Raw genomic sequence first — 10,333 nt, 5'->3', positions numbered from 1 at the left:
ATATATATATATATATATATATATATTTAAATCTAATAAATATTCAGTACTATTCAAACAAATATTTATTAAAATTTAGTACATTTTTTTTCTTAATGCAACATTGTAAATATAAAATTGCAGGAAGGCAAGTCAGATAGCGAGCGATTCGCCTATCTCGCGTTTGCGAAAAAGTATCGAGAGATTAGATAAATTGACTGAAATACATTGCCTGCAATTCGCTTCTCTATTCATATCGCGTATACATTGAGCGTAATATTGAGTTCACACGAAACGGGGGAAGGCGAGTCGAGGAAATTAAGAGAGAAGATCAGAAAGTGATAAAGGTAGAAGCGAGCAAAGTAGCTTTACTTGGTTCGACTAGTTTCTCCCTCAATTTTGCATACATTCGTCATAACCAGTGAGAAAGCAAGCCAAAGGAAAGCTAGTGATGCTAGGTCGAAAAACGTAAGCGTGTAAGTAGTACAATCGAAAATAGACAATAACGTAAACAGCAGCAAAACAAAAAATGTTGATTTGCTTATTTCTTTGCGTTTTTACTGCTTACATTTTTCCATATGCTATTGCAGCATGCTTTACTTATCTCGCGCAAGGAATAACAGAAAAGATATACGATTGGATTGCTTCTATTCGTGAACATCTGCAGAAAATGGTAGCGCATCGGATTAAAAAAAAAAATCAACCAACGTGGAGACGGAAGCGAGTTTCTTACTCGGCCCCTGAATTAACTCTCTTTGAATGAGATAAACAGATATCTCGCTCTCTCTATCTAAATTTGCTTGCCTGTTGACTTTGCTTAAGGAAACGCTTCATGTTAAACTGAGAATGCGCGAAGCTGGAGATAGTCAAATAACGAGGTATCTTACTATTACATTTTCTCGAGGAAAACAAGCAATTCGCGTTTTTCTTAACTTAATTCTAGCGTTCCTTTTCCGTAACGATCTTACGCGAAGTCAGCTAGAGACCCTATAAGAAAATCAAGATGACAAAAACCTTTGATTAGTAAACTTTTGTCAACTTTAATAAGAATAAGTAAAAACACGTAAAATACAGGCTAAATTATAAGATAGCATATATAAAAAGAGATATTATATATATCCTTCTTTTTCATTCTTAATAAAATTACTTTTAGCTAGACTCTATTATAGGGTCTCTAGATGCAGGTCAAGAAGCAAGTACGTAACTAATCAGCAAATCATTCGCTTACCTCTGCTCTTATCTCTTGTCAAGCTAAAACAAATAATCTGCCATCTGATTCGCCTCGTTGCCAACCCCGCATAAATTCGGCATTGTGGCGGACGAGTGTTCAAACAGAATCACGTTTCGAGCTTAATTATCGGACGGAGGAGATGACAAATCCCAGTCACGTCGAAGGAATTGAAAGAGAAACTACTTTTTGAAAAACGAACAAGACGCCTCTAGAGACGAGAAAGTAAACAGGATAGTTGCGATATTAAACATCAGGCTATCGGCTATTCGCGATCTCTACGCGCGGCGTATAAGGAATATTAAGATCTCTTCCGGAAGGAGAGACACATCAGTGAAGATCGAGGAACGATCGCGAGAGAATCCCGTAAATATTCAATCAAATTCCGTTCCCCGCGATCGCGTCTTCGTTCTCCTTCGACGCATCCAACGTCGCGGGATCCGGCGACACGGCGCATGTACCGGCTGTGAAAAATCACGAGCTTTCGTCTCCGCACGCAGCCTCACCGCGTTGGGAAATAGAGGGTCGTCGCCGTCATCCGGACACGCGTCTACTACTCGGCACTCGCCGAGCAAGCGGGACTAGCGGGAATCGGGACTCGGATGGACAGACGGCGATGACGCGCGCCGCGCCGCCGACGATCAATCGCGCGCGGGAGCCAGACCCGACGGACGCGGCCGAGCGGCGACGAGGAGGTGACGGCCCACGTTTCCACCGCGGGTGACCGAGCGGCCGATATCATGCTCGCCCCGTTACTCCCCTTCCCCTTCTCATTCTCTCTCTCTCTCTCTCTCTCTCTCTCTCTCTCTCTCTCTCTCTCTCTCTTTCTCTATCTATCTATCAATCTATATGTTTCTCTCTCGATAGGTCTAAGCAAACCTCGAGGAGTCTCCGTTCTGTTCCCCCCTCCCCCGTGTGGGCGAATCACAACGCGCGCCTTCACCCCCGTCGTCGCCAATATTACGTCGCCGATGTCGGCCTCATGGTCGTTCGGTCGACGGGGAGACGCCTGAAGGGAGAGAGTAACTTGGCAACATCCTCGCGCAGGAGCTCGAAGACGATGACGTTTGTTCTCATCCGACGGGATGCGACGCGAGTACTCTCTACTTGTACTCGACTACTCGCGCACTCGGGGTCGCGCGAATGCCGTGGTGCCGTGGTATCGGGGCGGCAGACGGACGGATGGATCGATTCATCGAATCGCGTGCGCCTCGTCTCGGTCGTCTCGTCATCGCTTCCCCTTGCGAGAAGCCAAGATCCTTGCGAGGGAATCGTCTACCTACAACATCGGCGTCTCCGCTTCCACTTTCTCTCTACGCCATAACTCCGAGATTACCCCACCTCCGTTCTTCCAGTTCCTATTACTTCACACATCTCACATTCAAAAGGGAAAAAGCGCGTGAGAAAGACAGCCGTTCTCGCGACTGTCGATGCCGCCACCATCACTCAGGGGGATAATTACCTTTTTTGTCGCGTCGCGCGTTCAAGGCATACACTGGTCACTGTATTTAAGGCACGATTCACTACTGCTGTCCCAATCCTCGGGGCCCGCTAAACTAGCCGCGATAATCCGGAAGCCGCGAGCGCGAGTCACACACGGGGTGTACCGAGGGTGGCCGGGCACTGAACGGCCAGATGGCGCTCCCGTCCGCGCGCCACCCCTATCCCTATCATCGAAACCACCACCGACTCCTACGGACTTCCTCTCACCCCCTCACCTCAGGATTTCCTCGCCATCGCGTTTCTTGGAGAGGAGGGAGGTGCTCGACATCGTTCCCGATTCTGTCCCATGGGCGCCGACAGAAATTTTCGTCGGATAAACCACGTGCGCAATTTTTTCAAAGATATACCACTATAATTGATTAAGACTCGAGGCTTTTCTTTGCTGTTGCGCCTTCAAAGGAGTTTTGTGAAAAAATTCGCGTTTAATATAAAATGCCAATAACCAGTATTTATCGAGTGAAGAATAATGATTTCGAGGTTTCGTGTTGTTGACCTCGCGCTATTTAAAATCGCGAATTTCGTCACATCGAAATGTGTCAGCATAGTTGACGTAAATGTAAAACTATTGAAAATAAAAAAGAGCTTTACGTTAAAAGGACATTAAAGCGCGACATTATTGCTCAGCAAATGCCAGAAGCGAACTTTACGCGGTGCGAAATGATGTTTATCTGCATTTTAGTAAATTGCAGAATAGGAGTAACGTGATCTAAAGTTTACGCGAATCTAAAGTTAAACTCTTATCGACGTTTCTATTTATAGTATTTTGCATTTCGTTATCCTTTTAGATTTGCGGAGTCGTTTGAAGGAATATCATTTAATAAATCAATAGATGCAAGAATAAGCTATTATTTAATACAGCCGCCGTAATTTCTATCGCTGTATCTAGAGAATGGCGTGAAAGGCACGCGCCATCACATTTGTACCACACACGGCCAGTCGCGGCCAACCGCAAATTATTTTTCGAGCTTTCTTCCTTTGTATACCTTTATACACACATTATTGATTACCCAGAATGTTTTCTGCGCTGCAGTGATATGCAAAATTTTTTCGCGAGACTAATAACCTTTACCTAGTGAGAAAAATAAAAGACGCATGAACAAATATCTTACAGTTTATATATTCATATATACTGTAGAGTCTAACGGAAACAAAAATCAGAGCGAAAGTCGAATATAAAGGGAGAGTGCCAGAAGGGTAAACGAAGCTTACAAGAAGCAAAAATTGAAACAATGAAATGTAAAAGAAGTGTTTCCTTTACATTTCGTTGTCTCAATTTTTGCCTCCTAAAAGCTTCGTTTACATTTCTACCTCCCCTTACATTCGACTTACACTCCAATTATTATTATTGCCAAAGTAAACTTTGCTTCGTAGATATTTGTATTTTTTATATTCCCTCATATAGAACACATCATAAGATGAAATATAAGTCATTTTAGGAAAAATCATAATGTAATCATAATGTAATTCATAATGTAATTCGATACATTTTTAATTTTATGATGACTTTATGATGAATTCTAAACATGATAATAAAACTATCGAGTGATCATTGTGACTTTTCCTAATGACTTCTATTTGATGTCATTTTAATTTTATTATATAATTTTATATCATATATGTATACTTATGTATCTAAATGTAATCCTATATGTTACATAATAAACATTTATGTTTGATTAGTATAATTTATGTTATATCTTCTATATGTTATATTTTTATTTATACAACATATTTGCTTATTTTGGCGCAGACATCTCGAATGATAATGGAAACAAAACCGTGCTTCGTGAAGTTCTCTCTGTGCTTCCTAAATGCGATTTGCATATGTTTCATCAAGCGATTCTCCAATTTTCGTATATAATGAAGGAAATGTAACGACAGAAATAACATTGGTTTCCATACGGGGCAAGTATATTTTCAGTAAAAATAAATTAGCAATACGCGGACGTCGCACTCGTGGCAAAAATCGATAATTTATGATAACATTTCCGAAATTATAGTCATTCGTACGCTATAAATTAACATATAAAATTAGTTTCCTCTCACAAATGATGTAGTTCCAAGATATAATAATCTCGCAATCATAATCGCAATCATAATTATAATAAATGCCATATTGGAATAAATGGAATATAAGAGCAAGTAGAAAACAGCGCGCTTTTATATATTTAGCACTTTATTAAAAACCTTCAGTAAAATAAAAATATAATATAAAATAAAATAGGAAAATATAAAAAAACTTCACGCATATATCATCGATAATCTTATATATCTTTATACAACATTTTATTTTTAAAAAAATTTTCTTTATATACAATATAGATACAATATAAACTTAATATAATAAAGTTTTTTTTTATCATCAAAATTCTGAATTATTCGAATTTACTAAAAAATTCGTTATCAAAATTTATAATATAAAATAATGTTGCAGCAATATATCTGCAATATTTTTTTGAATATTGCAGGAATATCACAGAATATTACATCAATATTTTATTTTAGCGGACAATATTATTACAATATTGTAATCTTTCAAGATAATATTGCTGCAACGTTGCTGTAAGGATATACACACTCAATACACATTTCGTAAGAATATACACACTCAATAAGAAGATTTAAAACACTTTTTTTCGACAAGTTTTGGAACGCACCAACAATTATAAATGTTAGGATTTTTTGGAAGATAAGTATTTCAATTCTCTTTTGTTATTTTATTTGTATCAGAATAAACATCACTTGTTTTAATAATTTTGATTTTTTTATGATTCCTAGAAGTTTCTGCAGTTTCCAAAATCACTAATTTTTATTAATTTTTATTAATTTTTATTTGTTAAAATTTAAGTCGCATACTATATACATTATTAATTAAACTTAATACTTAAATTTGAAAATTTTGTTTAATTAAATGAAATATATGATTAAAATTTGATCGAACATGTATGTATAGGCAACCTCGACAGTTGGTACAATCACTCACTGTATAGCTCCGCGAACAATTGGCTGGAGTTTAATGGCTCTTGCACACTGTGATTGAACACGGAAACGTTTGCCGCGCGGCAAAATGCGACACGATAACCAATGAACATGTTAGAAAGTATAAGCTTATTAGCTACTATGTCACATTTTACCTCGCGGCGAGCGTTTTCGCATCCAGTGTGCAGAAGCCATTAGAAGTATGTGTTCTAATCTAAGGCTCGAGTGCGTTCCAAAACTCATCGAGAAGAAAGAGTTTCAACCTGTCTGCTGTCAAGTGTATACGTGTTAGCATGTTTTGTAATTCGCATAGACATAACGAATTCGAGTTTTCCACCATTGCGATGTGTCATACGCACGACGATCGTTCCCAGTGATAAATGCCAGTGTACTTATCGAATAACACAAGCGACATTCATCGTTAACGAAAAATGGCGTGGTTCGGTGACAGTTTATCCAGTATCTCCAGTTTAAAAGGACACATCACGAATCTCACGAGGGAGGTTTTATCTGATGGTATCGTTGACGAAATAGGTATGTATTAATGTTTCGAAATTCTAACGCGACTCCAGATCTTGATATTTTCATAATCTTGGTATTTTCGATAGTTTTTCCAGTAAAAGGGTTAGGTTACGGCTGTCAAATGACGATTCTATTGTATTTCTTATCGACTGAGAAATTGTTACCACTTGAGTGTTCACTAATCACGTGGCTGGTCTATTTTTGCTTGTAATCTTTTTTAACGACTGTAATCAAAACAGTATATTTGATCAGTATAAATTATATAATATAAAAGATCATATATTTTTTTATATATAATATTCTATTAAAGTATAAATCTGTTAATAGATATAATGCAATTAAAACTTTGATCGAGAATTTACGCATTTTAAAAATGAATATTACAATGTATTTATAATAATTACGAACAATAATTAATATTACATCGAATATGATTTAAAAACATTATTACCACTAATTTTCATTATCTTTTAAATTTGTTGTATTTTTTCTTTTTTTGTTACAAATTAATTCTACATGTACATTTCTGTGATTGTTGATGATTGTCAATTAAAACTTTGATTTAGAATTCATTCATTTTCAAAATGAATATTACATTGAATATATGAATGGATTTGAAAACAATTAATATTAATTTTTATTATTGTTTTAGATTAATTTTTTTATTTCTTTTTTTTTAATTATCTTTGTAAATCAGTTTTACTTATAGTTTATTATTGTTAATAATTTTGCAATTATTCGTAATTGTTTATCGACATATTCTCTTTGGATTTCTGTGGGAAAATACATATTAGGAAATTAATTAAAAATTGCCGTAATAATTCACGTCATAACTTTTGTCATAATTTTTTTCTAATTATTTATCAAATATAAATTAGTAATATTAGTAATATAAGTTCAGTATAACAGTGATTAATACGATTTACAAAATATCACGAAGCGTAATAAATGATTCTAATTTATTGATGATTATTTACTTCCAGACGAACGATCAAAGGAGTTGAAGGAGGCGAACGAAAAATGCATCCAACTGCAGGATCTGCTTACCACGAAAGATGCAGAGGTGAATACATTTGTTTCACATATATTAATTTATATTATATAAATTAATATTTATAATCATTAATTTCTTGGAATTTTCACGTTTCTTTGTAAAAGTAATATTTTTTTTATAATCACAACATTTCAAATATAAATTTGTAATCGTGAAAAAGGATCATCAGGAGGTGATTAATCTATAATTCGATATGTACATGACTTTCTTTTAAATCATTCTAACCTTCGTGATTATATTTTCCATATAGATTGAAAAAAAAAAAAAAAGGTCATACTTAATATACGCACAGATGTCTGCCAGTTCAGATAAGAGAAAAGAGCTACGTTATGATTAGAAATTATTTTAACAGATGTCGCGTTCCCCAATAATCGCGAACGAGTGTAGAGCAAACATCGCATTCGGCCTTATCCGTTAGAACGATATTACGATCAGGGATCTTTTAGATCGGTCAAAGATGATAGACCGAGGCGGTGGGAAGTATGTATTAGGTATCCCGGAAAGTAGAGAAAGGAAAGCCTGATTTCAAGCTTGTCGAAGATATTTCCTGGATTGTGAAAGAACGTATGATTGTGAGGCACTTTATGTACATACCTACTTACCTACCTACCTACCTACGATTTGATGCTTTTTCTATCTCGCGGCAAATGGGGAGTTCAAGTCTTGCTGAGGAACCCCGCAGAAAGAGGGGAGTTTTGGCGGTACCCAAGGGTCATGTGAGATAACGCATCGAGGATCGTGGGAGGTGGGGGACCGTTATCGTAATGCAAACGTAAGATAAGAGCAGCAAATGTAAACGCGTATCGTACGTCCTGTATCCACGGGGCACCACCGGACTTCCTTCTGACTGTGCTTCCTAATATTTAAGTCGAGGATCCGGGCGCGATCGCTTTATAAACAATTCGGATCAGCTTGTGGTGAGATTTTTTTCGAATTTCACTGAAAGAATCTCGAGTGCCAAAGTCGAACGTTAAAAGCTTCGGCTGTCGCCTGATAACAATTTGTAAAAATCAACATAATACCGTTATAATTTCGTTAAATTCTGAATTTATAAATTTATTTCCGATCCCCGCCGTTTTAAGCAATTTGCTCTTGCTTGTCGAGGAACTTATTTGCTTATCAACTAATAGCGTGAAAATTTAAAAAATTAAATTTCTTAAATGATCTGTCAACAGTAAAAATAATAATAAATATTAATGCTTAGTATAATTTTAATTTTTTTACCACGAATTTTTTAATTTTTTATCCCGCTTTTTAAGCGATTTGTCCTCGCTTGTCAATGAATTTGCTTACTTCATCTATGGCTATCATCTATGGCAATATCAAAATTTAAAAAATTCTCTTAATGATTTAGCAACAGTAAAGTCTATACATATAGTAATAAATATTAATGCTTGTTATATATTTTTAATATTATAAGATATACATGTACATAAGAAAGAAACGAAGAAGCATTGGCATATATATTAATATGCAATAGTTATGCAACAGTTATGACCTTCAATTATTACCTTCGTATAATTTCTTTTTTTACAAAAGTATATATTGAAGTATATTGTATATATTACTTACATAAGAATTATATATCGTATACAGATTTCTCTTCTGCGTCGACAGAACTGCGAGCTCCAGAGAGCCGTTATCGAGATAAACGCAAAGTCCAAGGAATCGGTAAGTTGATTCTATATTAAATAACTCCAATAATTGCCACGAGAGTTGTCAAGAAAAAAAAAATGCTTTGCTATTTGCATTAGGTGTAACTTTTTATGATATTTTGAGAGGCAATAAAAATTGACATAATTATTTCTGTAATTAATTTGTCATAATTAATTATTGATTAAAAGATATGACATTGCACACATATGTAATCGACGAGAATGACTGAAAAAATGCTGTTCTTTTTTCTTCGTTTCACATTTTTTTTTTTCAAACGAACGCAATGTAAAGTTTTTCGCGAACGTTCGACGTGTTAGTTATCACCTTTTCAAATGTAAGAACCATTCGCGATTACGCGACCTATAAACCGTGCAAAGAGCATCGTCCACCTTCTCTCCTTGTTAACAGTTGAGACTCCCGGGGCTTCCACATCATCGTGATAATTCATTGTTGTTACATCATTGTAATAATAGAGCGATTCATTGTCTTACTTGCTGCTGCCATTAAGTTGTAAATACGATAATATATGTGCATGCATGTCGCATATTTGTACATGTGTGCGTGCGAAGTAAATGCGCTTGCGATAACGACCAACTAGCCGTTTGGCATTATTTAGCAGATACCGATAGTAATTGTTAATAGCGGAAAGACTATTTTTTCCTTATCAACGCCTAGATAAGAGGCTTTTGTTATGTCGACGTAGAACATTGTAATATAATTCTTTATATATTAGGTGTGGGAAAAAGTTCGTGGCGTTTTTCTCGTTAGATGGCATTAAAAAAACGCCACGAACTTTTTCCTATAGTGTATGTATACACACACACACACACACACACACACACACACACACACACACACACACACACACACACACACACACACACACACACACACACACACACACATATGTATGCACATATATATATGTATGCATCGGAGCACATTTCCATAACATTTCCAAAACTATGATGATACGATCGCATACGGAGAAGAAACGTTTCAACATACAGACCGAGGCAAAAGCGAACTTTGACCCCGATGGAAAAAGGAACGTGTGTCTGTACGCAAAAGTACAATGACAGAAAAGAAAATTGAAGTGAGACAAGATATAATTAAAAATACTTAAGAAAAAAACCTAGACAGTATCTACTGTATTTTCGGCTCGAAATATTTTAGATTTGTTTTATGTCTCAGCCTTTCATTGTGTTAAACGTGTGTTAGGAACGGAAGATAAGCAGGTAACACATCCACGTTCTTACACTTTATTACGTATCTTGGATCAACAAAGGATCGGTCTCACTTGCCGTGGAATGTGTCACGAATTTCTTCGGGAAGAGAATTTCTTTTATTTCTTCTTTCAGGCAAATCAACAATCGTTTTTTTATTAAATCTTTCCCTTCCCTTCCATTTTT

The 10,333-nt window shown here is 36.1% G+C and overlaps 2 protein-coding genes across 3 annotated transcripts in view; one reads left to right on the top strand and one right to left on the bottom strand.

Annotated features, from left to right (window-relative positions):
• Positions 1-3,028, bottom strand: part of LOC108692820 — a 37,467-nt gene extending 34,439 nt beyond the window's left edge. The window contains exon 1 of the mRNA XM_018201324.1: positions 2,670-3,028. The gene's annotated coding sequence lies outside the window, so the exon portion shown is untranslated. The remainder of the gene's footprint in view (positions 1-2,669) is intronic.
• Positions 3,029-5,940: 2,912 nt separating this feature from the next.
• The window catches only part of LOC108692808 (thyroid receptor-interacting protein 11-like), a 23,157-nt gene continuing 18,764 nt past the window's right edge, over positions 5,941-10,333 (top strand). For both annotated transcript variants that reach the window (XM_018201300.1, XM_018201298.1), the window contains exons 1-3: positions 5,941-6,223; positions 7,195-7,274; positions 8,862-8,936. In XM_018201300.1, the coding sequence (XP_018056789.1) occupies positions 6,121-6,223; positions 7,195-7,274; positions 8,862-8,936 (258 nt within the window). In that variant the 5' untranslated portion in view covers positions 5,941-6,120. The remainder of the gene's footprint in view (positions 6,224-7,194; positions 7,275-8,861; positions 8,937-10,333) is intronic.

The sequence above is a fragment of the Atta colombica genome, unplaced genomic scaffold, assembly GCF_001594045.1.
Source record: "Atta colombica isolate Treedump-2 unplaced genomic scaffold, Acol1.0 scaffold82, whole genome shotgun sequence".
NCBI classification, from domain to species: Eukaryota; Metazoa; Arthropoda; class Insecta; order Hymenoptera; family Formicidae; genus Atta; species Atta colombica.
The sequence above is the reverse complement of the archived record's forward strand: the minus strand, read 5'-3'. Positions and strand labels throughout refer to the sequence as shown.